Raw genomic sequence first — 27581 nt, 5'->3', positions numbered from 1 at the left:
GTATACAAGCTTTCCCGAAGCCGGCCGGGCTCGGGAAAGCTTGTATCCGCTCGGCCGGGCGGTGCATGCACAGATACGTAATCGAGCCACCCGGCGCCATTTTTGAATAACCGATCGAGTCAGGAGGGACACTTTGGCAGAGCCACTCGTTGGCTCGTGCAGTGCACTCGCCAGAGGCAGAGGACGGAGCCGTGGCAGCCCAGCGGCCATCTTTTTTACGGGCACCCGATGCCCATATCGGCAATTTTTAAGCTGTTTCGGCATGTCGCCAGAACAGCTGTTTTCGGCCGATATGTATCGGCCACCGATATATCGGTGCATCCCTAGTTTTTACAGCAAGACATAAAGTTTTCGGTTTTAATAGTTTTTATAACGCCAGGGGATTAACTTCATTCCTTTCCTCATTCCATCTATATGCAAACTATAGCGCCGTGGTTTTGAGTTTGTTTGCAAGTTTTGAACCCTGACCTGAAACTCATTGTTGTTACCTGTAAAAAAAAAAAAAAAAAAAGACGTCTCAGAATTGACATGAACAATTGTGTGTATATTTGTCTTGCCATTACAGAAAGGTGCTGGTTGACATTATATGACACATGCAAAGGGGTTACAAAGTAGTAGTGTTGACGTACTTTATCTCCATCAAGGACCTCGATTGTTTTATTCCTTTGTCCCATGAAGTTATTACAATATAAAAATGTCAGGTGTGCTAAACAAAAGATGGCAAGGAAAGCTACAGCCATGAACAAAAGATGGAGGGCTAGATTCAGCAACAAGTTACGGCGGCGTATCTCCAGATACGCCGCCGTAATTTCAAATCTGCGCCGTCGTATCTTTACGCCGATTCTCAAAGGCAGATACGTTGAAAAAATAGGCTTCCTCCGCCAACGTAACTTGAATAAGGCGGCGTATAATTGTGTGCATTTTTACGCTGGCCGCTAGGGGCGCTTCCATTGTTTTCGGCGTAGAATATGCAAATGACCTAGATACGCCGATTCACAAATGTACGTACGCCGGGCGCAATTTTTTACGTCGTTTAGGCTTTTTCGGCGTAAGGTTACTCCTGCTATTAGGAGGCGCAGCCAATGTTAAGTATGGACGTCGTTCCCGCTTTGAAATTTGAATTTTTTACGTCATTTGCGTAAGTCGTTCGCGAATAGGGCTGGACGTAATTTACGTTCACGTCGAAAGCAATGACGATTTGCGACGGAATTTCGAGCATGCGCACTGGGATTCTTTCACGAATGGCGCATGCGTAAAATACGCCGGCGTCACCATTCATTTAAATAAGACACGCCCCCCCTCATAATCATTTGAATTAGGCGCGCTTAAGCCGGACCCATTTACGCTACGCCGCCGTAAGTTAGGAGGCAAGTGCTTTGTGAATACAGCACTTGCCTCTCTAACTTACGGCGGCACAGCGTAAATACAATACGCTGCGCCGCCGTAATATTGTGCGCAGCTACCTGAATCTAGCCCGGACTTTCTTGTTATGATTTACACCACGGGTGACGTAACACGTTAGGAGCTGGTCATGAAGAAACGCTCATTAAGAAAATGTCCAAAGCTTGGGAAGGTAGGCTTGTCATGGATAGTTTATAGGATGCTAATTGGGCAGTTTATAGCCGGGTTACTGATGAAGAACTATAAGAGGAAGAGAACGTTTATATGTGATGATAAGACGTTGAGCAAGAGAGAAATACAATTATTTTTACCACTTCAGCCCTCACACCTGTACACTCCCTATGGATGACAACGAGGTTTACATTTCTGCCATGAGCCTTTTTATTTTATCTTGGGAGATTTATTCCCATTTTTTGATATTTAACAAGGTTAAGACCCGCACCGTTTTGCAGCTAAAGGACCAGGCCCGTTTTTTTTGCGATTCGGCACTGCGGCGCTTTAACTGACAATTGCGTGGTCGTGCGACGTGGCTCCCAAACCTAATTGGTGTCCTTTTTTTCCCCACAAATAGAGATTTATTTTAGTGGTATTTGATCACCTCTGCGGTTTTTATTTTTTGCGCTATAAACAAAAATAGAGCGACAATTTTGAAAAAAATTCAACATTTTATACTTTTTGCTATAATAAATATCCCCAAAAATATATAAAAAACATTATTTTTTCCTCAATTTAGGCCGATACGTATTCTTCTACATATTTTTGGTAAAAAAAAAAAAAATCCCAATGTACAAGGCACCCAGCTTCATGGGTGGTTTCTTTTAAAGCAGTTTTTATAATAACAGAAATAGATGAATTGCCTATTGATTTATAAATGAATATGTTGCTTTCCACATATACGTATTGTCAGGCCTGTCGCTACAGGACAGGCAAAACAAACAATTGCTTGGGGCCCAGAGCAAGCCTGGGGCCCCCAACTTCCCCTTCCCAGGCTGTAGCGTGGCCGAGCTCCTCTTCCTTCCTCCTGGAGTCCTGTCAGTCCGGCCGAATACCGCGCGTGGTACAGGAGATTCAGTTTTCTGTTCCCGGCCGGACTGAAAGGAAGTGCTTACTTCCTTTCAGTCCGGCCGGGAACACAGGAAACTGAATCTCCTGTACCGCACGGTACCTGGCCCAGCCCGGGCACTATCTGATAGGGGACCCATAATGATAGAACACTGGACTGACTGGAGGAAGAGGAGCTCAACCACGCTACAGTGGCAGCCAACAGGAAAGAAGGGGAGGTGAAAATAGAAAAACATAGGGACTGGGGGGAGTAAGAACATGGGTGGAAAAAAATTGTGTAGCGCTAACTTAGGCTTTGCATGCAGGGGGGTGCTTGGGGGGCCCCCCATTTTGCTTGGGGCCCCCAAATTCCTTCAAACGGCCCTGTGTATTGGACTTGCTTTGATACTGTATTTTGATCCGATGGTGTGTACAAGCCATCAGATCAAAATCCAGAGGAGGAATCTCCGCTGGAAACGGTCCGGCTGACCGTTTCCAGCGGAGATCCCCTCGTCTGTACGAGGCCTAAGGGATATCTATGCGTAACTGATTATATGAATCCGCCGCATAGATACTCTGAGAGATACGACGGAGTATCTGAGATACTCCGTCGTATCTCCGCTGTGAATCTGGCCCAATGATCTTATAATTATATATAGGGATACAAATTTAAATTGAAATCAATAACATTAATCCTCATTTAAAATGCATCTAAATCTGCCTAGGAATCCTTCCAAAAAAAATGTCGTCTATGTACCTTCACCATATAATGGGATTTTCATCCTCCTGGATGAATCGGATGAATTGAATGCTCAATATGCTATAAAGAATTTGGCAAAGCTGAGTGCAAACCTTGTTCTGGAATCCTTCCAAAAAGTTTAATGTCGTCGATGTACCTTCACCATATAATGGGATTTTCATCCTCCTGGATGAAATGGATGAGTTGGATGCTCAATATGCCATAAAGAAGTTGGCAAAGCAAACCTTGTTGTTCCCTTGGCTGTGCCAATGTTCTGCTGCAAAATTGAATCTTCAATCATAAAATAATTATGTTGTAGTATAAATCAGATACCATTTAACATAATATTCATCTCCTTCTTTGTTAAAATACCTTTCTCCACCAGCAGGTGTCTCCTGTCATACAACCTTTCTTATGATAAAATCCGAGGGCCGGATTCATGTAGATCAGCGGATCTTTAGATCCGCTAGATCTACCTGGTTTACGATCCGCCGGTGCAATTTAGCGAGGCAAGTGCATGATTCATAAAGCACTTACCTCGCAAACTGCACCGTTGGATCGTAACTCCCCCCGGCGGAATGCAAATTCCGCGGCTAGGGGGAGTGTACAATTTAAATCAGGCGCGTTCCTGCGCCGATTTAACTGCGCATGCGCCGCCGCGAAAAAGCCCAGTGAGCATGCTCCAAATGACGTCGCTAGGACATCATTGTTTGCGGCGGGTACGTCGATTGCGGCCATCGGTATTCCCGATCGCGTTACGCAAACAACGTAAAAAATTTAAAACTCGGCGCGGGAACGTCGGCCATACTTAACATTAGCTACCCCTCATAGAAGCAGGGGTAGCTATCCGCTGGAAAAAGCCGAACGCAAACGACGTAGAAAACGAGCGACGGGCGGGCGTACGGACGTGAATCTGCGGTTTTCCTCATTTGCATATGCGACGGGTAAAAAATAGCGGCGACACCTAGCGGCCGGCGGGAGATTACAGCCTAAGATTCGACTGGTGTAAGTCACTTACACCAGTCGGATCTAAGGGAGATCTATGCGGAACTGATTCTTATGAATCAGTCGCATAGCTCCGACGGTGGGATCTCACAGATCCGACCGTCGGGTCTCACAGATACGACGGCGGATCAGGAGATCCGCCGGCGTATCTATTGATGAATCTGGCCCCGAGACTTCTCTTCTATTGACTTTAAACTTTTTGTTGTATTCTTTATATAAAAGGGGATAGTTTGAACATTATACATTTACCATCAATGATCTTAGAAATAATTGGATGTCCTGGAGACTGTATTGGACTTATATGTAACTTGGGTAATAAACCCTATTGTGCCTAAGGTTAACCACTTAAGACCCGGACCAAAATGCAGCTAAAGGCCAGGTTTTGCGATTCGGCACTGCGTCGCTTTAACAGACAATTGCGCGGTCGTGAGACGTGGCTCCCAAACAAAATTGGCGTCCTTTTTTTCCCCACAAATAGAGCTTTCTTTTAGTGGTATTTGATCACCTCTGCGGTTTTAATTTTTTGCGCTGTAAACAAAAATAGAGCGACAATTTTGAAAAAAATGCAATATTTTTTACTTTTTGCTGTAATAAATATCCCCCAAAAATATATATAAAAACATTTTTTCCTCAGTTTAGGCCGATACGTATTCTTCTACCTACTTTTGGTAAAAAAAATCGCAATAAGCGTTTATCGGTTGGTTTCCGCAAAATTTATAGCGTTAACAAAATAGGGGATAGTTTTATTGCATTTTTATAATTTTTTTTTTTTTTTTACTACTTATGGCGGCGATCAGCGATTTTTTTTTTTTTTTTTGTGACTGCGACATTATGGCGGACACTTCAGACAATTTTGACACATTTTTGGGACCATTGTCATTTTCACAGCAAAAAATGCATTGTTTATTGTGAAAATGACTGTTGCACTTTGGAAGTTAACCACAAGGGGGGCGCTGATGGGGTTATGTGTGACCTCATGTGTGTTTACAACTGTAGGGGGGTGTGGCTGTAGGTGTGACGTCATTGATTATGTATCCCTATAAAAGGGATCATACGATCGATGACGCCGCCATAGTGAAGAACGGGGAAGCCGTGTTTACACACAGCTCTCCCCGTTCTTCAGCTCCGGGGACCGATGGCGGGACTCCAGCGGACTGCGAGATTGCCGTTATCGGGGGCGGGAGAGGGCCCCCCCTCCCGCCGCTCTCCCGCGCCCTCCGCCGCTTACCGGAGCCGTCGGTAGCGAAGGAGGCGATCGGGTTCTTTCAGCTGCTGTGTGGGGATGCGAGTGAGGGCAAGATGCATTGCTGAGCGGAAGTGACGTCAGTCCCGCCCAGCGTCTTAAAGAGGCATTTTTTTTGTTATTTTTCCAAATGACAAAATTTCCATTTTTTTTTGCATTTAAAGGGGAGTTCCAGCCTTTTATTTAAGTTTATTAAAAGTCAGCAGCTACAAAAAGTGTAGCTGCTGGCTTTTAATAAACAGGCACTTACCTGCTCCACGGCTCCAGCGACGCGCCGGCCGGGGCTCCGCTCCTCTCCCCCCCTCTTCATTCCTAGTGTGGGCACCCGGCAGTGACAGCTTTCGGCTTCACGGCCGGGCACCCACTGCGCATGCGCGAGCGGCGCGGCGCCGTCCGATTGGACAGGCGCTCGCCTACAGGGGAGGGGCTGCAAGAAGGCGATTACGCTAATCGCCTTTCCAGCCCCTCGGCGGAAGGAGGAAGTGGGACAGGAAGTCCCCCTTCTCCTGAAGCCCCCACTCCCCCCCCCCAAAAAAAATGACATGCCAAATGTGGCATGTAAGGGGGCGAGGAGTGGGTTAAGCGGAAGTTCCATTTTTAGGTGGAACTCCGCTTTAAGTCTAAATATGAGATGTGACGTCTTTTTGACCCCCCAGATCTCATATTAAAGAGGACCTGTCATGCTTTTGTCTATTGCAAGGGATGTTTACATTCCTTGTATTAAGAATAAAAGTGATACATTTTTTTTTTTTTATTTCAGTGTAAAAAATTATAAAATCAATAATAAATAAGAAAACAAAAAAACATTTTTTTTAAAGCGCCCCGTCCCGACGAGCTCGCGCGCAGAAGCGAACGCATACCCGATTAGCGCCCGCATATGAAAACGGCGTTCAAACCACACAAGTGAGGTATCGCCGCGATCGTTAGAGCGAGAGCAATAATTCTAGCCCTAGACCTCCTCTGTAGCTCAAAAAATGAAACCTATAGAATTTTTTAAACGTCGCCTATGGAGATTTTTAAGGGTAAAAAAGTTTGACGCCATGCCACGAGCGGGCGCAATTTTTAAGCGTGACATGTTGGGTATCATTTTACTCGGCGTAACATTATCTTTCACAATATATACAAAAATTGGGCCAAATTTATTGTTGTCCTATTTTTTCATTAAAAAAAGTGTTTTTTTTTAAAAAAAAAATGCGCTTGTAAGACCGCTGCGCAAATACAGTGTGACAAAAAGTATTGCAATGACCGCCATTTCATTCTATAGGGTGTTAGAAATAATATATATATAATGTTTGGGGGGTTTAAGTAATTTTCTAGCAAAAAAAAACGGTTTTAGTCTTGTAAACACCAATGGCTAGATTCAGAGAGATGGCCGCAACTTTGCGGCGGCGTAGCTTAGCGTGTTTAGGCTACGCCGCCATAAGTTAGCGAGGCAAGTACTTGATTCTCAAAGTACTTGCCTGCTAAGTTACGGCGGCGTAGCCTAAAGCGGGCGGGCGTAAGGGCGCCTAATTCAAATTTGTCTGAGGGGGCGTGTTTTATGATAATGAGGCTTGACCCGACGTGATTGACGTTTTTTTTTAACTGCGCATGCGCCGGGCGCCTACATTGCCCAGTGTGCATTGCGGCTAAGTCCGCCGCACGGGCCTATTGATTTAGACGTGGACGTAAACAACGTAAATCCCTATTCACGGACGACTTACGCAAACGACGTAAAATTTTCGAATTTCGAAGCGGGAACGGCGGCCATACTTTAACATTACTATTCCATCTATTAGATGGGATAACTTTACGCCTGATAATGCCTTACGGAAACGGCGTATCTGTACTGCGTCGGCCGGCCGTACGTTCGTGAATAGGCGTAACTAGTGATTTACTTATTCTACGACCGCAATGGAAGCGCCACCTAGCGGCCAGCCGAAATATTGCACCCTAAGATAGGACGGCGCAAGCCGTCGCATCTTAGATAGGTTTAAGTGTATCTCTGTTGAGAATACACTTAAACCTAGGTCGGCGCAGATTCAGAGTTAGGTCGGCGTATCTACTGATACGCCGGCTTTACTCTTACTGAATCTAGCTACAAAACTGAAAAACACCTTGGGAAAGATTCACGTAGAATCGTCCTACGCTGCGGCGGCGTAACGTATTACATTTACGTTACACCGCCGCAAGTTTTCAGCGTAAGTGCTTGATTCACAAAGCACTTGCCTGAAAACTTGCGGCGGCGTAGCGTAAATCCCCCCGGCGCAAGCCCGCCTAATTCAAATGGGGCGGGGACCATTTAAATTAGGCATGTTCCCGCGCCGAACATACTGCACATGCTCCATCCCTAAAATTTCCCGACGTGCATTGCGCTAAATTACGTCGCAAGGACGTCATTGGTTTCAACGTTAACGTAAATGGCGTCCAGGGCCATTCACGGACGACTTACGCAAACGACGTGAAATTTCAAATTTCGACACGGGAACAACGGCCATATTTAAAGCGTTAGTTCCCCCTCAAAAAATGTTTTCCCCTTAGATTGATGCTCATTTTGTCTAGGGGAATCGGCTAGTTGTTTTAAAATCTAAGCAGTACTTACCGTTGTAGAGAGCGATCTTCTCTGCCGCTTCCGGGTATGGGCTGCGGGACTGGGCGTTCCTTCTTGATTGAAAGGCTTCCGACGGTCGCATCTATCGCGTCACGATTTTCCGAAAGTAGCCGAACGTCGGTGCGCAGGCGACGTATAGAGCCGCGCCGACGTTCGGCTTCTTTCTGCTACTCGTGACGCGATGGATGCGACCGTCGGAAGCCTGTCAATCAAGAAGGAACGCCCACTCCCGAAGACCCATACCCGGAAGCGGCGGAGAAGATCGCTCTCTACAACGGTAAGTACAGCGTCGATTTTAAAACAACTAGCCGATTCCCCTTGACAAAATGAGCCTCCATCTACGGGTAAAAAAAATGTTGGGGGGGAACTACCGCTTTAACATTGGTTAGGCCACCTAGAGGTCATGCTTAGTTTTATGCGGCGTATCTCGACGGAAACGACGTAAATTTACAGCGACGGGCAAAGCGGACGTTCGTGAATCGGCGTAACTAGTCATTTGCATATTCTACGCCGACCGCAATGGAATCGCCACCTAGCGGCTGGCCTAGAAATGCAGCCTAAGATCCGACAGTGTAAGTCACTTACACCTGTCGGATCTTAGGGATATCTATGCGGAACTGATTCTATGAATCAGCCGCATAGTTAGGACGGGCGGATCACAGAGATACGACGGCGTATCAGGAGATATGCCGTCGTATCTCTTTTGTGAATCTGGCCCAAGGTTCCCAAAGGTGTTTCCAAAAATAAGGTTCCAAAATAGAGTAGGCAGGTTGGAGAAGCTGGGCGTGGACCTCATGCCTGCGTGCCTTCTGTCATCAGTCATTAAAAATAATTATGGTGTAGTACAATTAATATTTTGTGGAATTGAAATACTTTATCTTTCTCCACCAGCACATCTTTCTTTGTCAGACGACCTTTCTCATGATAAATGATTGTATATAAAGAAGTCACATCTTCTCCGAATATCCAGACCTCTTCCATTCTGATCCCCTGCAATGCCTTTCGAATGTTTCTCCAATTCTTACTAGAAGAAGCGGGTTGTTTGAACCTCTGGAGGAAGATGTGCCGCAACAAACTGCGAAATCTTCTGTCAAAGATTACATTTCAGAAACAATTGGATGTTGTGAAGGCTGCATTGAGATTTTACGTAATTTAAGTAGGAGGGGCCACTTGATGATGCTTGTCCCCATAGGTGTGCGCAGACTATTGCATTAGGGTGCGCACCCCAAAGTTCAAACACACATGTGCAGTCGAGCAGTGGATGGTGTTAGTAGGGATGACATCGGTGTCGGTAGTTTTTTATTTTATTTTTTTTAATGTTGCAATTTTTTTTTTTTTTTTTTTATATTTTATTCATAAAAAAATATTATAAACAACATTTATTTTAAAAATATTTTTTTTTTTTTACAATTTGTTTTAAATAATTTTGTTCATAATATTTTTTCATGAAACAATTACCGTATTTATCGGCGTATAAGGCCCCGTACAGACGAGCAGACAGTCCGATGGGAGATTTCGGTCTGATGGCTGTACACACCATCAAACCGAAATCCGCGCGGACAGAGAACGCGGTGACGTAGACGACACCGACGTTCTCTAACGCGCGAGTTCAATGCTTCCACGCATGCGTCGAATCAATTCAACACCGAAGGGGGCGGGTTCACCAGGTGAAATCACTGGGTGGCACCCGCCCCTTAGTTATTAAAGAGCAGGATCTGGGGGGCTTCCAGATTCTGATAAGCCCCCTGCCCGCAGACCCCCACAACCACCGGCCAGGGTTGTGGGGAAGAGGCTCTTGTCCTTGAATACTTTTTCCCATCATGGACGAGAGTGGGGGCCCATGTCAAGTTTTGCCTAGGGCCTCACAAATCCTAGAGCCGCCTCTGTGGGAGAACAATGTAAACTGTAGAAAACAAACAGCCTTTCTTCAAATGTCTCATCCTGACACACTTCTTCTATTATATAATTACACTGGATGTTCAGCTACTCCCTTTCCAAAGAAACATTCTCCAAATCTCCTAATCCCAAGGCCATCCCTTATGTTTGTCTGATCTCCTATAACCCAGAACACCCAACCCGGTGTAGCCGAGTCCTTAAATGAACTGCTGAATAATTTGCTCACATTCAATGCGTACGCTGTGCTTCCTGTTTGCAGTAAACCTTTATCATGAAAATCAAGTGCATGTCCTGTCAAAAAATTCCCGTCAAAACATGTCTGTTTTTACTGCTATCCAGTCTGTGATAGATATATATACACGTTGCTTTAAATTTTGCACGTGCGCCCGTCGCAAGTTCTGTGACCGTTCCAGCGGGACCCGCAGACTCGATGTCTGCTGGTGTCACGGAGCTGCAGAATGGGGGGATGCCTGTGTAAACAAGGCATCTCCCTTTTCTGCCTAGTGACAGGACACTGATCGTCTGCTCCCTGTCACCGGGAGCAGCGATCAGTGATGTGTCACAGGTAGCCCAGCCCCCACACAGTTAGAATCACTCCCTAGGACACACTTAACCCCTTCCTCGCCCCCTAGTGGTTAACCCCTTCCCTGCCAGTGTCATTTACGCAGTAAGCAGTGCATTTTTATAGCACTGATCGCTGTATAAGAGACAATGGTCCCAAAATAGCGTCAAAAGTGTCCGATGTGTCCGCCATAATGTCTATATGTGCAGTGTCCTTCACGCTACTGTGAGCAGTGCCGATCCTGACCTCCCTGGGGTCCTAAGCAAAATGACATGTCAGATTAAACTTGAGAAGTGGGGGGAAGGGCACTGCCGACAGTGACATGTCACATTAAATGTTCAAGTTGAGAAGCGGGGGAAGGGGATGTTCTGCTATCGGAACTGACATCTTACATAAAAGTGAGAAGGCAGGAGTGCTTACTTCTTACCTCTTCTCCCATGCAGCCAGCGAGTTGAGAAGTGGGGTGAGGGGCCAAAAATGACTTCTCACCAGGCGGGGGCCTCCAGTAATTTGGGGGGCCCCCTGCAGCTTTGCGGGGCCCTAAGCGGCTTGTATAGTGAGCCTATAGGGTGGATCGGCCCTGACTGTGAGTAATAAATGTCACCAAGTATCCAAAGGATAATCAAGTGAAATATGCAGCAAAAAACGAATAGTGTTTACAATACACGAAAAAAGAAAATAAGTAAAAAAATGTGTTCTCGCGCAAAATTGATAATCGGTCACGCTAAAAATAAAAAGTGTTAGGTGTGAAGAGTGCTATAAATAAATGTATGAATATATTTATTTATAGCACTCCGCCATAATGTCGCAGTCACGATAAAAATCGCTGACATTTCTAATTAAAAAAAAATTATATTAATAAAAATGGCAGAAAACTATCCCCTATTTTGTAGACGCTATAACTAATCAATGAATGCGTATTGCGTTTTTTTTATACCAAAATATACCAAACATATGTAGAAGTATACGTATCAGCCTAAACTTTATATCTTTTATATATATATATATTTTTATATATTTTTGGGGGATATTTATTATTGCAAAAAGTAAAAAATATTAATATTATTAATATGAATAAAATAGCCTTTTTTTTCAAAATTGTCGCTGTATTTTTGTTTATAGCGCAAAGAATAAAAACCGCAGAGGTGATCAAATACCACCAAAAGAAATCTCTATTTGTGGGGGGAAAAAAGGCGCCAATTTTGTTTGGGAGCCACGTCGCACAATTGTCAGTTAAAGCGACGCAGTGCCCGAAACGCGTGGCCCGGTCATTTGGCAGCCAAATCCATCAGGGCTGGTTAAGTGGTTAATTAGCTCATGTTAATTAGGTTTCTGGTTACAGTTTGTATCGTCGTTCTGCTGTATATATATATATATTTGTGTGAGATCTCAAATAAAACAGTTCATGTCCCAGCTTTGTAACTGGGCTAGTCTCGTCTGGTTCTTGGTTACAATATTCAGCTGTAAAATATGGATATTTGAAGGTCCAGATTGGAGGAAGCGGTGTACTGACGGAAGCACTCAAGGATCCGTTGCACAGTTTATGTTCTTGTTCTCTATTTTCTCTCAATTACTCCTTCCCCATGAGTGTATGCATCTAGGGGGGTTATACCGGGATGATGCCCGCAGCTGTACCGTTTTTTAGAGCCAGCGGCCGGCTTTCCAGGGATAACAACCGATGCGGCTAAAAGACGCTCGATTACGGAGCGGGAAGGAACATTCCACCCTCCTGCTTCCTTCCGCCACTCTTACCGGGCCTCCTGTGCCATCGATCCACCACTTCCGGCACCTAAAGACAGACTGGCACGAAGCCGGAAACGGCTTCCTTCCAGTCTTCTCTCTGTAAACAAGGAAGCGACGCCACAACGTCACTTCCTGTTTACGCGTCTGCCAATGGAGCCAGTTTTTAACCACTTAAGGACTACCTCCTGCACATATACGTCGGCAGAATGGCACGGCTGGGCACAAGCACGTATAGGTATGTCCTCTTTAAGTGCCCAGCCGTGGGGGATATTTATTATAGCAAAAAGTAAAAAAAATATTGAATTTTTTTCAAAAATGTCGCTTTATTTTTGTTTATAGCCGCAGAGGTGATCAAATACCACCAAAAGAAAGTTCTATTTGTGGGGAAAAAAGGACACCAATTTTGTTTGGGAGCCACGTCGCACGACCACGCAATTGTCAGTTAAAGCGACGCAGTGCCGAATCGCAAAAACTGCCCGGGTCCTTTAGCTGCCTAAAGGTCCGGGTCTTAAGTGGTTAAAAAATACACAGGGGCAGATCCACAAAGAAAGTACGCCGGCGTATCTATTGATACGCCAGCGTAATTTCAAAATTCCCGCGTCGTATCTTTGTTTTGAATCCTCAAATCCTAATAAATACAAATAAAAACCCACAACCCTAGCCTTTGGTTGTTGTGGTCTGTGGGCGGGGGGCTTATCGGAATCTGGGAGCCCCCTTTATGAATGTGAATGAGTATGGGAGTACATCGTACCCCTACCCATTCACCTGGGGAAAAAAGTGTCAAAAATAAAACATACTACACAGGTTTTTTTAAGTAATTTATCAGGCAGCTTCGGGGGTCTCTTCTGATTTCTTCTCCCCTTTCCGGCTCTTCTCCACTATCTCCTCAGTTCTTCTCCTGCTGTCCGGTGTCTTCTGCCAGGCTCCTCCGCTATCTTCTGCTTTTTTGCTTGTTCTTGCTCAGTCTTCTCCGTCATCTTCCTCCCTCTTCTTCTGATGTTGACGCAACGCTCTCTCCCGCTGTAATGCCGTGTGCGCGGTGTGCAACGACTTATATTGGCATGGGGCGTGGTCACCGGGTGATGTCATCCGGTGACCCCGGCCCATATGACGTCACCACCCGGGGCATGATGGGACAGATATATATATGTGTGTAATTTTCTAGTAAAAAAATATGATTTTTAACTTGTAAGCAACAAATGCCAGAAATAGAATTAGGCATGAAAGGGTTAAGTAGTGCATTTTATATACAAATATATATATATAGATCAGACCAAAATGAGGGACAAATGAGGAGGAGGGACAGAGGGACTTTGTTCCAAACAAGCAGAGGCGGCTCTTTAATTAGGCAAATTAAGGCCTCGAATGCCCAATGCATTATCCCAGTTTTGAAGAACAGGGGACCTTAACGCTGCTGTACTTTTTTATTTATTTTTTTATATAGTTTTTATTTTTTTAAAGGGCCCGGAGGTCCCCAGGGCCCCGGATGGCAACACCCCCTTTTTTTTATATATATATAAATATATATATTTTTAAATTTTATTATTTTTATATATTTTTTTATTTCTTTTTTTTTTATTAAAGGGCCCAGAGATCCCCAGGGCCCCGGATGGCAACCCCCCCCCTTTTTTTTTTTTTTTTTTAAACGTTAAAACGTTTTTAATTTTATTATATATTTTTTTTATTTATTTATTTATTTTTTATTAAAGGGCCCGGTGGTCCCCAGGGCCCCAGATGGCAACCACCCCCCTTTTTTTTATAATTTTTTTTTTTATTTATTTCTTTTTTCTTAATTAAAGGGCCTAGAGGTCCACAGGGCCCCAGATGGCTAACCCCCCTTTTTTTTTTATATAATTTTTTTATATACATATTTTTATATATATATATATATATATTGTAAGGGGCCCAGAGGTCCCCAGTTCAACTCCCCCAATCCGTGGCACCACCCACTTCTCAATTTTCTCAATTAGTGGCGGCACCCCCGGCTTCTCAATTTGCGGCAGCTCCCCGCTTCTCAATTTGAGGTTCTCTGCTCCAGGGGGGCCCATGCCTGAAGCTGTGTAAGGGGCCCCATAATTCCTGATGGTGGCCCTGTGTATGGGTAACTGATGCTGTAAGGAGGACTGATTCACCAACCAAGGCAGATGCCCAACATTTGAGTGTTGCATCACCACCAACCTTCTTCCTAAAGTCAACAGGTAAAGAGTTCTGTAAACCCGATTGTTCCTCAGTGGGTTGTTGGAGACGAGACAGTTAGAGGTTTAGCTCCGGGGAGACTGGTCTACTTTGATTCGCACTCCTTAGCATCCCAAAGTGGATTTTCAAGTTTCTGATCTGTCATTAAAGGAAGGTGGAGATTGTAGCCGGGTGACTTGTGTGAGGTGTGTGGAGGAAGGAGAAGAGAGTACGAGAGGGAGCCGGGAGCACCTAGAGCTCTGCCTAATTCTTCTCTTCATCCTTCCCAGGGAAATCTCTATTATTATTATTTTATTTTACAGCAGAACAATGACCAGCGTGGTGCAAGATCTACTTCTCGTCTTGTGTCTCCTCCTCAGGAAAGGTGAGTGAAAGGAAGATTGTCTGTCCTTTATTTTGTCATTGAAACTAAGAAGAGTGGCAACAAAATAACAAAATACAAAGTGGTCTATTAAGCCCCCCCCCCCCCCTTTGTTTATTATTATTCATTTTAGTTGTTTTTTTTTTTTTTATAGATTTTTGCCTATCCTTAGCATGTGTAAATTTTAAGTAAAAAAAAACAAACAAAAAAAAAAGTCCACACCACAACAATTGTTTTATTTTTTTCTTAATTTTTTTTTATATAAATGAAAAAAAAACAATTCAATTGTACAACACCTCACACTCAAACAAAAATCTGAAATTTGCTGACACTAGCAACCATCTCCACCCACCCAATAAACTAACCTATATTATTGTGCCAAAAAAATAAAAAATTACAAGCGAAAAATCCAAAAACTATAATAAACAATTAAAACGTGTCTACATCACAACAATTGTTTTTTTTTTTATATATATATAAATTACATAAAACAATTTAATTGTACAACAGTTTCTAATGTTAAAATGTTCTGAAAAAAAACATGTCCACACCACAACAATTGTTTAATTGTTTTCTTATTTTTTTTATATAAATTAAAAAAAAAAAAACAATTCAATTGTACAACACCTCACACTTAAACAAAAATCTGAAATTTGCTGACACTAGTAACCATCTTTACCCCACCCAATAAACTAACCTATATTATTGTGCAAAAAAAAAAAAAAAAATTACAAGCGAAAAATCCAAAAACTGAAATAAACAATTAAAACATGTCTACACAAAAAAAAAAAAAAACATTTGTTGTGGTGTAGACATGTTTTATTGTTTATTTCAGTTTTTGGATTTTTCGCTTGTAATTTTTTTTTTTTTGCACAATAATATAGGTTAGTTTATTGGTGGGGTAACGATGGTTGCTAGTGTCAGCAAATTTCAGATTTTGAAGTGTGAGGTGTTGTACAATTGAATTTTTTTTTTTTTAATTTATATAAAAAAAATTAAGAAAAAAATTAAACAATTGTGTTTTTTTTTAATAAGTTACATAAAACAATTCAATTGTACAACAGTTTCTAAAGTTAAAATGCTCTGCAAAAAAAAAAAAGTCTACACCACAACAATTGTTTATTTTGTTTTACATTTATTTACCACAACAATTGTTAAATGTATTTATTTATTTTTTAATATAAATTACATAAAGCAATTCAATTGTACAACAGTTTCTAATGTTAAAATGTTCTGCAAAAAAAAAAAAGTCTACATCACAACAATTGTTTCATTTTTTTCTTTTTTTTAATATAAATTACATAAAACAATTCAATTGTACAACACCTCACAAATATACAAAAATATGAAATTTGTTTACACTAGCAACCATCTCCACCCCCACCCAATAAACGAACCTATATTATGCCTGTGCAAAAAAATATATATAAGCGAAAATCCAAAAACTGAATAAACAATTAAAAAATGTCTACACCAACAATTGTTTTTTTTTTTTTTTTATAAATTACATAAAACAATTCAATTGTACAACACCTCACACATATACAAAAATCTTTTTTTTTTTTTACACTAGCAACCATCTTCACCCCACCCAATAAACTAACCTATATTATGCCTGTGCAAAAATGTGTAAAAAAAATAATATAAGCGCGAATCCAAAAACTGAAATAAACAATAAAAAATGTCTACACCACCAACAATTGTTTATTTTTTTTTTTATTTATTTACCACAACAATTGTTTAATGTTTTAATTATTTTTTAATATAAATTGTATAAAAAAAAAATTCAATTGCACAACACCTCACAAATATACAAAAATGTGAAATTTGTTTACAATAGCAGCCATCCCCACCTCACCCAATAAACTAACCTATATTATGCCTGTGCAAAAAATGTGTAAAAAAAAATATAAGGGAAAAATCCAAAAACTGAAATAAACAATAAAAAAATGTCTACACCACAGATTTATATATATATATATATATATATATATATATATATATATATATATATATATATATATATATATATATATATATATATATATATATATATATATATATATATACACATATATATATATATATATATATATATATATATATATATATACACATATATATATATATATATAAATTACATAATACAATTCAATTGTACAACAGTTTCTAATGTTCAAATGTTCTGCAAAAAAAAAGTCTACACCACAAAAATTGTTTATTTTTATTTTTTTATATAAATTGCATAAAACAATTTAATTGTACTCCTCACAAATACACAATTTTTTTTTTCACCCTGGCAACTGTCTCCCCCCCCCACCCAATAAACTAACCTATATTATGTCTGTGCAAAAATGTGTAAAAAAAAAAATATAAGCAAAAATCCAAAAACGCAAATAAACAATAAAAAATGTCTACACCACAACAATTGTTTTTTTTTTTTTTTTATATATATATATAAATTACATAAAACAAATTAATTGTACAACACCTCACATATATACACAAATCTGAAATCTGTTTACACAAGCAACCATCTCCACCCCACCCAATAAATTAACCTAGATAAGAACTGTGCAAAAATGTAAAAAAAGATATATGCAAAAAATAAAATAAAAAATACATAAAAATAAAATAAACAAGGAATGTATAAATGTATATATTACAAAGTACAAAAATCTGAAATTTGATAACCCTAATAACCATCACCACCTCATCCAATAAACTAACCTAAATTATATCTGTGCAACAATGTGAAATGTATATAAAAAAAATATATAAATGTGAAATATATATATAAAAAATCCAAAAACTGAAATAAACAATAAAACAATTAAAAAATTAGGTATATGTTACTGTGTATATTACAAAGTACAAAAATATGAAATTTGATTACCATAGAAACTAGGGTTGTCCAGATACCGATACCAGTATCGGTATCGGGACCGATACCGAGTATTTGCGGGAGTACTCGTACTCGTGCAAATACCCCTGATACCTAAATAGAATACTTCCACTTGCACCGCCGCATGGGTTAAACGCTGTGCGGGAACATCACAGCTATTCAAATGAATGCTGTGATCTTCTCCATGCGGCGGCAGCAAAGGTATGGGGGACATGGCTGGACTCGGGACATGGCTGGACTCGGGACATGGCTGCATATGTGAGGGACATGGCTGGACTCGGGACATGGCTGCATATGTGAGGGACATGGCTAGAGGGACATGGCTGCATATGTGAGGGACATGGCTAGAGGGACATGGCTGCATATGTGAGGGACATGGCTGCATATGTGAGGGACATGGCTGCATATGTGAGGGGCATGGCTGGGGGGGACATGGCTGCATATGTGAGGGACATGGCTGCATATGTGGGGGACATGGCTGGGGGGGACATGGCTGCATTTGGGGACACATTTAAAAAAAGTATCGGTATTCGGTATCGGCGACTACTTGAAAAAAAGTATCGGTACTTGTACTCGGGCCTAAAAAAGTGGTATCGGGACAACCCTAATAGAAACCATCTCCACCCCACCCAATAAACTAACCTAGCTGTGCAAAAAAAATAAAAAAAATATATGCAAAAAAAATAATAAAATAAAATAATATATACATAATTATATATATATATATATATATATATATATATATATATATATATATATATATATATATATATATATATATATATATATATATATATATATATATATATATATATATATAATGTGTGTATATATATATATATATAAATTAAAAATGAACAATTTAAGTATAAATGTATATATTACAAAGTACAAAAATATGAAATTTGATAATCCTAATAACCAGCACCACCTCATCCAACTAACCTAGATTATACCTGTGCAACACTGTGAAAAATAATCCAAAAACTAAACTAAAACAAACAAAAAAATAAAATAAAAATAGACATGTGTAACTGTGTATATTACAAAGTAGAAAAATAAAAAAAAAATGTGTACCCTAGCAACCATCTCCACCCTACCCAATAAACAAACCTAGATAACAGCTGTGCAAAAATTTTAAAAAAATATGCAAAAATCAAACAAATTATGAAATATAAAAGTTAAACAAACGAGGTATGTATAAAGTATTAATAGATAATGGTTGTGCAAAAATGTAAAAGAAATATATGAAAACATTTAAAATAAATGTAATATATTAATAAAATTATATATATATTAGCTGAATACCCGGCGTTGCCCGGTCTTCCTATCTTAACCTTTTGGGGAGGAAAATGATAGTAATATAAATATACCCATCTTTTATATAAGGGTGTAGGTAAGGGTTAATTTAACTGTCATATATTTTTATTTGGCATATAAGTAATATGTGTAGCAGGTATTATTGAAATATCTCCAGGCGTACAGAAGTTATGTGGGAACATACATTTCCCATGAAAACCCCGACCCTCACAAATGGGGGTAGTTAAGGGATAAATTAACTATCCTATAGTGTAAGTGGACATATAAGTAACATGTGACCAAGTGTTATGGAAATATCTACAGCCGTTTGGAAGTTATGAAGTAACATGTATTTCCCATAGAGTTGAATGGGACTTTAAAGGAAAACCCCGACCATGGCAAATGTGGGTGGGTAAGGGTTAAACCACCTATCCTATGTTTGTTGCTGACATATAAGTAACATGTGTGCCAAGTTTCATGTTAATATCTTTAGCCGTTTGGACGTGATGCTGGAACATACATACACACGTTGAGTGTTATATATATATATATATATATATATATATATATATATATATATATATATATATATATATATATATATATATGGCTTTTTTTCAGGGGGAACTTGGGGGAACTCAGTTCCACCACCTCTGGCTCAGACCCTTTGGTGCCTGCTCACCACAATCACTTGTAAACACAGAAGTCTGGTTTCTGTTTTTACAAGTGACAGCTCTGCACTCTGTGTGTAACCCCCCCTGAACTCTGCACTCTGTATGTAATGCAATTCTGGTATTTAATGCCCCTTTAAGACCCTTCTACTATTTGTGAAATCTGAACGGGGTCGTGGTTGAGTTTCTGCACCTATTTTCTGAGAAAAAAAGCTCTGTATATATATATGTATATGTATATATATCACACACGGGATAAAATATTAAATAAGTAAGTACTAAATAAATAAAGTACAGTATAAATGTGTATTTGTTTACACTAGCAACCATCTCCATCCCACCCAATAAACTAACCTAGATAAGAGCTGTGAAAAAATGTAAAAAAAATAAAATAAAAAATGAAATATTCAAATGAAATAAACGATGTATGTATAAATGTATATATTACAAAGTATGAATAGATAATGGCCGTGCAAAAATGTAAAAGAAATATATGCAAAAATTAAAAATAAATGTAATATTAATAAAATATATATCACAGAGGTGTTCTCCAGGTTAGTTTGTTGAATAGATCGGTGATGGTTGTTGGGGTTATAACATTTCTGATTCTGAACATTGTAATTGACACCTTTTTACATACAGTATATTTTATTTTGTATGTGTTTACATGGTGACTTATATCATACACTCGCACTATATTGCCAAAAGTATTGGGACACCTGCCTTTACACGCACATGAACTTTAATGGCATCCCAGTCTTAGTCCGGAGGGTTCAATATTGAGTTGGCTCCGCCCTTTGCAGCTATAACAGCTTCATTTCTTCTAGGAAGGCTGTCCACAAGGTTTAGGAGGGTGTCTATGGGAATGTTTAACTATTCTTCCAGAAGAGCATTTGTGAGGTCAGGCACTGATGTTGGATGAGAAGGCCTGGCTCGCAGTCTCCGCTCTAATTTATCCCAAAGGTGTTCTATCGGGTTGAGGTCAGGACTCTGTGCAGGCCAGTTAAGTTCCTCCACCCCAAACTCGCTCATCCATGTCTGTATGGACCTTGCTTTGTGCACTGGTCCAACTCATTTGGTGGAGGGGGGGGGGGAGTTATGGTGTGGGGTTGTTTTTCAGGGGTCGGGCTTGGCCCCCTTAGTTCCAGTGAATTGAACTCTTATCCTCATACACACGATCGGATTTTCCGTCGGAAAAACCTTGGATGCTTTTTCCAACGTAATTCCGCTCAAGCTTGGCTTGCATACACACGGTCACACAAAAGTTCTCTGAACTTTCGACCGTCAAGAACGCCGTGACGTAAAACACTACGACGAGCCGAGAAAATGAAGTCCAAAGCTTCCGAGCCTGCGTCAAGATTTTGTTATAGTTCGGACTGCAGTATACAGAGAGCCTTGACGGGGCCTGCAGTATACAGAGAGCCTTGACGGGGCCTGCAGTATACAGAGAGCCTTGACGGGGCCTGCAGTATACAGAGAGCCTTGACGGGGCCTGCAGTATACAGAGAGCCTTGACGGGGCCTGCAGTACACAGAGAGCCTTGACAGGGCCTGCAGTATACAGAGAGCCTTGACAGGGCCTGCAGTATACAGAGAGCCTTGACGGGGCCTGCAGTATACAGAGAGCCTTGACGGGGCCTGCAGCTTACACACGCATTTGCAAATGCGTGCAACTAATCCTCTGTTTTTAACGCACACAGTTAGACAGGTGAATTTGGTTGGTTGCTGATTGGTCGGTAAGTTTGAGCCTGGATATTCCGTGTTTTTGAACGTATATGCGCCCTTTCCAGCGCTCCTTATTGTATAGACCAGTCATAGGTAGGGGCAGTGACTTTTGTTTGTCAAGATTTTGCGCGTCGGAAATGCCACAGACGATCGTAATTTCTGTTTGGAAAATTTGACGACCGGCTCTCAATCTTTTGCTGACGGAAATTCTGCCAGCAAAAGTCCGATGGAGCCTACGCACGGTCGGATTTTCCGACCGTGTGTACGGGGCATTAAGTCGTCAGCATACCAAAACATTTTGGACAATTTCATGCTCCCAACTTTGTGGGAACAGTTTGGGGACGGCCCCTTCCTGTTCCACCATGACTGCCCACCAGTCCACACAGCAAAGTCCATGGATGAGTGAGTCAGTGTTGCCAACCGTCTGTATTTTTAGGGACAGTTCGTAAAAACGGGCACTTTTTTCCCCCGTTCATAAATGTCTGTGGTTGCAGGAATGTGCCAGTAAAAATAGCCGAGATCGGTTCGGCTTGGAACTGCGCATGGAGATTGGAGGCAGGGGGTGATGGTGGCTGTGGTGGCACCGCAGAGGGGGATGGAGGCAGGGGGAGATTGGAGGCAGGGGGAGATTCGAGGCAGGGGGTGTTAGTGGCACCACAGAGGGGGATGGTGGCACCGCAGAGGGTGGGGGATGGAGACAGGGGTTGTTGGTGGCACCGCAGAGGGGGATGGAGGCAGGGGGTGATTGGAGGCAGGGGGAGATTGGAGGCAGGGGGAGATTGGAGGCAGGGGGAGATTGGAGGCAGGGGGCCTGGAGTAGATTGGAGGCAGGGGGAGATTGGAGGCAGGGGGAGATTGGAGGCAGGGGGCCTGGGGGAGATTGGAGGCAGGGGGAGATTGGAGGCAGGGGGCCTGGGGGAGATTGGAGGCAGGGGTAGATTGTGGCACCGCAGAGGGGGATGGAGGCAGGGGGAGATTGGAGGCAGGGGGAGATTGGAGGCAGGGGGCCTGGGGGAGATTGGAGGCAGGGGGAGATTGGAGGCAGGGGGCCTGGGGGAGATTGGAGGCAGGGGTAGATTGTGGCACCGCAGAGGGGGATGGAGGCAGGGGAAGATGGAGGCAGGGGGTGATTGGAGGCAGGGGGCCTGGGATTGATTGGAGGCAGGGGGCCTGGGGGAGATTGGAGGCAGGGGGAGATTGTGGCACCGCAGAGGGGGATGGAGGCAGGGGAAGATGGAGGCAGGGGGTGATTGGAGGCAGGGGGCCTGGGGGAGATTGGAGGCAGGGGTAGATTGGAGGCAGGGGGAGATTGTGGCAGCGCAGAGGGGGGTGAAGGCAGGGGGTGTTGGTGGCAGAGGGGGATGGAGGCAGGGGGTGATGTGACTAAATAATTTGCCCTTATTATATCGAAAATAACAAAAATATTTTTTTTACCTTAATATCTATCTTAAATCACATTGCTATTTGCCTAGCGTACTTGTTTGTAGCCTAAATACTGAAATTTGCACCTACAAATTAAATTTAGTAACTTTTGTGAAATGCCAGTAAAAACATGGCTGCGCCAGTCAATTTTGGGTGTCATGCCAGTAAATTTCAATCTGGTAGGTTGGCAACACTGGAGTGAGTTTGGGGTGGAGGAACTTGACTGGCCTGCACAGAGTCCTGACCTCAACCAAATAGAACGCCTCCAGATTCTCAAAGAATTACGCCGGCGTATCAGCAGATACGCCAACGTAACTCCGAATCTAAGCCCGTCGTATGTTTAAGTGTATTCTCAAACTGAGAAACACTTTCACATGGCTAAGATACGACGGCCTGCGCCGTCGTATCTTAGGGTGCAATATTTATGCTGGCCGCTAGGTGGCGCTTCCATTGCGGTCGGCGTAGAATATGCAAATGAGCCGTTACACCGATTCACGAACGTACGCTTGCCCGTCGCAGTAAATTTACGCCGTTTCCGTAAGAGATACACGGCGTGAAGATAAAGCTGCCTCCTAGGTGGCGTATCCAATGTTAAGTATGGCCGTCGTTCCCGCGTCGCAATTTGAAAATTTTACGTCGTTTGCGTAAGTCGTCCGTGAATGGCGCTGGACGCCATTTACGTTCACGTCGAAACCAATGACGTCCTTGCGACGTCATTTACCGCAATGCACGTCGGGAAATTTTAGGGACGGCGCATGAGCAGTACGTTCGGCGCGGGAACGCGCCTAATTTAAATGATCCACGCCCCCTACCCGGATCATTTGAATTAGGCGGGCTTGCGCCGGGGGGATTTACGCTACGCCGCCGCAACTTTACAGGCAAGTGCTTCGTGAATCAAGCACTTGCCCGTAAAACTTGCGGCGGCTTAACGTAAATGCGATACGTTGCGCCGCCGCAGATGTACCTGAATCTGGCCCCATGTGTGTGTGTGTAAAGGTCGGCGTCCCAATACTTTTGACAATATAGTGCGTGTGTGTAATATATATATATATATATGTGTGTGTGTGTGTTTTGTTTTTTTCCTTCTATTGGTTGGTCTAGATGGACTTGTGTCTTTTTTCAACCAGACTAATTATGAAACGAAAGAAAAAAAATGTGCTTCTCATACATTGTTATTTTATCGACACCCCAGATTGCTTCTATTTCTGCAGACACTCCTAGATGCCTCCAGCCCAAAACCTTTGTTATCTGTATGAATAATAACCTGTGTTGTCAATTTAGACCATTTACTTTGTCACGTACCTTTCATCCTCTCTCAATGGCTGTTTCACTAATCTGTGAGGTCACGAAACTTCTACATTCCTCCCACCTTAACATCTGTTATAATAAGGCTGATGGTGTCATAATAGTGATTATTAAATCAGGGTGTGTGACTTTTAAACACCTTTGTCATCTAAACCTATAAAGGAAATAATAAATATTAAGGAAGTGTTCATCAAAATGGGAAAAAAAAAAAAAGCTTTGTAAAATTCATCCCTGTACAGTTCCCAAAATCTGCATGCCGAAGAAATGAGCACCGATATGACCATGCAATTGAAAAAAAGGCCCTGCGCAAACCCATTATGAGATTACGGGGCAGATCCACAAAAGAATTACGCCGGCGTATCTATTGATACGCCGCGTAATTTCAAAGGGCCAGATCCACGTACAGCGGGCGCAACTTAAATATTCCGATTTAAGTTACACCGCCGCAAAATTTCTACCTAAGTGCCCGATCCACAAAGCACTTACCTAGAAATTTGCAGCGGTGTAACTTAAATCCGTCCGGCGTAAGGCGGGCCCAATCTAATGGGGCGAGTCCCATTTAAATTAGGCGCGCTCCCGCGCCGGACGTACTGCGCATGCTCCCGACGCTATTTTCCCGACGTGCTTTGCGTTACGTTGCGCCGAGTTTTGTGAATCGCGACGGGTAAAAAATGTTTTAAAAAAAAATTTGACAGCGACGCGGGAAAGAAGGGTATACTTTTACATGGTGTACTAAGTTTACACTTTGTAAGAGCAGCCCTAATTTTGCGACGGCAAACTAACACTTACGGAGACTTAACGAAGGGAAAAACCTTTGTGGATCTCCGTAAGTGCTAATTTGCATACCCGACGCGGAATTTCGACGAGAAATGCCCCCAGCGGCGGCCGCGGTACTGCATCCTAAGATCCGACAGTGTAAAACTATTACACCTGCCGGATTTTAGGAATATCTATGCGTAACTGATTCTATGAATCAGCCGCATAGATAGAAACGGGGATACGACGGCGTATCAGCAGATACGCCTGCATATTCCTTTTGTGGATCTGGCCCATAGTTCCCGCGTCGTATCTTTGTTTGGTATCCACAAAACAAGATACGACGGCATCTCGGATCGATCCGACAGGCGTACGTCTTAGTACGCCGGCGGATCTCAGGTGCATTTTTTCGGCGGCCGCTAGGTGGCGTTTCCGTCGAATTCCGTGTCGAGTATGCAAATTAGCTAGTTACGGCGATCCACGAACGTACGTCCGGCCGGCGCATTTTTTTTACGTCGTTTGCGTTCGGCTTTTTCCGACGTACAGTTACCCCTGCTATATGGTGGCGTACTCAATGTTAAGTATGGCCGTCGTTCCCGCCTCGCATTTTTAAATTTTTTACGTTGTTTGCGTATAGGGATTTGCGTAGAATGACGTCACCGTCGTTAGCATTGGCTTGTTCCGGTTTAATTTCGCGCATGCGCACTGGGATACCCCCAAGGACGGCGCATGCGCCGTTAAAAAAAAAACGTTGTTTACGTCGGGTCACGACGTATTTACATAAAACACGCCCCCATCACATCCATTTGAATTCCACGCCCTTACGCCGCCAAAGATACACTACGCCGCCGTAACTTATGGCGCAAATTCTTTGAGGATTCAAAAAAAAAAGTAAGTTACGGCGGCGTAGTGTATCTTAGATACGCTACGCCTGCATACAGATCTTTGTGGATCTGGCCCTAATTTTGTACCTTGACCAAAATACAAACAATGAACAATAATTGAATTAAAAATATTCTTCTCTCTCTATCTCGCAGCCTGCGGTGATTTTGTGGCGGAGGATCTGCACGTAGTGGACGGGCTGATAAACCAGTACATTACATTACCGTGTTCCTTCCCCATCCCAGACAATTGGAAAGGCCAAGACATTCACATTACTTGGTACAAAAACTTTACTGACAAATTGCTGGACTGCATGGTGAGGGACGGAAAGACTCCGGTGTGCCAGAAATATCCAGACTCATCCAGAATTCAGCTCTCCTGGAAATTCCTGGGAAATGCCGACTTGGACATCTACAGATTCCAGGAGTCAGATGAAGGGCCGTACCAATGCTGGGTTATCTTCGACGATGCGTATCAAAGACAGGACACATTGCTCCGATTTCACGGTAAGACCCGATTGTGCTGTTCAAAGGACAACACCATACCAAAAATCATTTCCCATTATGGCAGTGGTTCTCAACCTGTCTAGTGCCGTGACCCCTTGACAAAATTTCCCAAGTTGTGAGGACCCCTAACGGTAAAATTAAGTAATTTGCAAGTAACAAAAAACAAGTACCCACGGACATTTAGTGCTCCCTGAGTCTCTTTCACTCGTACAATATTAAAACCCCTTATAGTACATTTTAGGATGTACCACTCTTTCTCTTTGTTCTCCTTTCTTTCCCTTTTATCTCTCTCTATCCTAATTTCTTGTTTGTTATCCCCATCCCTCTCTAGACGTCTTTCTTGTTCTTGCTCTTATTCTTTTTCTCCCTTTTTCTTTGTTCCTCCCCCTCTTTTTCTCTCCCTTCCATGTATTCTCTATTTTTATTCTATCTCTTATTCCCTGGCGGGAAGTTGGGATCAGTGGCGGTGCTGGCGGGAAGTTGGGATCAGTGACGGTGCTGGTGGGGAGTTGGGATCTTGATCAAGGTCATCTGCTGATCTGAGAACTGTAGTGGGGACTTTTAAAAGGCAACTCTAATCACAGGAAGTGTTACTCACTGTGTCTCCGACTTTGTGGTTTCTCGTAGCAGTGACACCTATGCTGAAATCAGCAGATAGGTTCTCCTCCAGCCCCTTCAATTTCACATTCCTCACCAGTCAGCTTACTTCTAGTCCCTGCCCCCCTGTTATGCCACAAACTGAATGGGCGGCTGTGAAGAGGCTGAGTGGGCATCCGCAGGCTTCAGGAACAGCCCAGGTTTTGGGGACCCCTGGCAAATCCTCATTTGACCCCCAGGTTGAGAACCACTGCATTATGGGTTGGGAGGATCCAAATTTCGCTCTCTATGGGGTCTTCAGAACCCCGGAAAGCACATCACTTCTGGGTGGGCCTCTCCGTGTCTCCGGCTTAGCTTAGCCGGGAAGGAAGGTTTTTCAATGCAGATTGCCGATGGAGTCCAAGGGAGACATGCAGGGTCACCTAAAAATCATCATTGGGGACTTTTTGTCCCCTATGTGAAAAAAAAAAAAAAGTAAAATACACACAAGCAAATAAAATCCCCCCCAAAAGTTTTTTGAGCCCCCCTTCACCTCCACATATACACACATACAAACATAAACGCATGCTTCAGGATACAAATGTTACATATCGGCCTCCCAGGGGGCGCGAGCGCCTGGCGCCAGAGTAAAAGCAATTATTTTACAACAAGACCTCCTCCGTAATACTAGACTGATACCTATAGGGGGCTTTTGAAGCATCGCCTGGTTGATCAAATTACAATTTTCCAAAATTTCC

The 27581-nt window shown here is 42.5% G+C and overlaps 1 protein-coding gene across 2 annotated transcripts in view; it reads left to right on the top strand.

The window, feature by feature from the left end:
- Nucleotides 1–27581, top strand: part of LOC120942922 — a 35444-nt gene that overhangs the window by 5414 nt on the left and 2449 nt on the right. The window contains exons 1-3 of one of the 2 annotated variants that reach the window (XM_040355880.1): nucleotides 14442–14601; nucleotides 14719–14780; nucleotides 25897–26247. In XM_040355880.1, the coding sequence (XP_040211814.1) occupies nucleotides 14726–14780; nucleotides 25897–26247 (406 nt within the window). In that variant the 5' untranslated portion in view covers nucleotides 14442–14601; nucleotides 14719–14725. Of the gene's footprint in view, nucleotides 1–14441; nucleotides 14602–14718; nucleotides 14781–25896; nucleotides 26248–27581 lie in introns of those variants that run through there. The other variant, XM_040355878.1, reaches the window with a different exon arrangement.

Source organism: Rana temporaria, chromosome 6 (genome assembly GCF_905171775.1).
Source record: "Rana temporaria chromosome 6, aRanTem1.1, whole genome shotgun sequence".
NCBI lineage: Eukaryota > Metazoa > Chordata > Amphibia > Anura > Ranidae > Rana > Rana temporaria.
The sequence above is the reverse complement of the archived record's forward strand: the minus strand, read 5'-3'. Positions and strand labels throughout refer to the sequence as shown.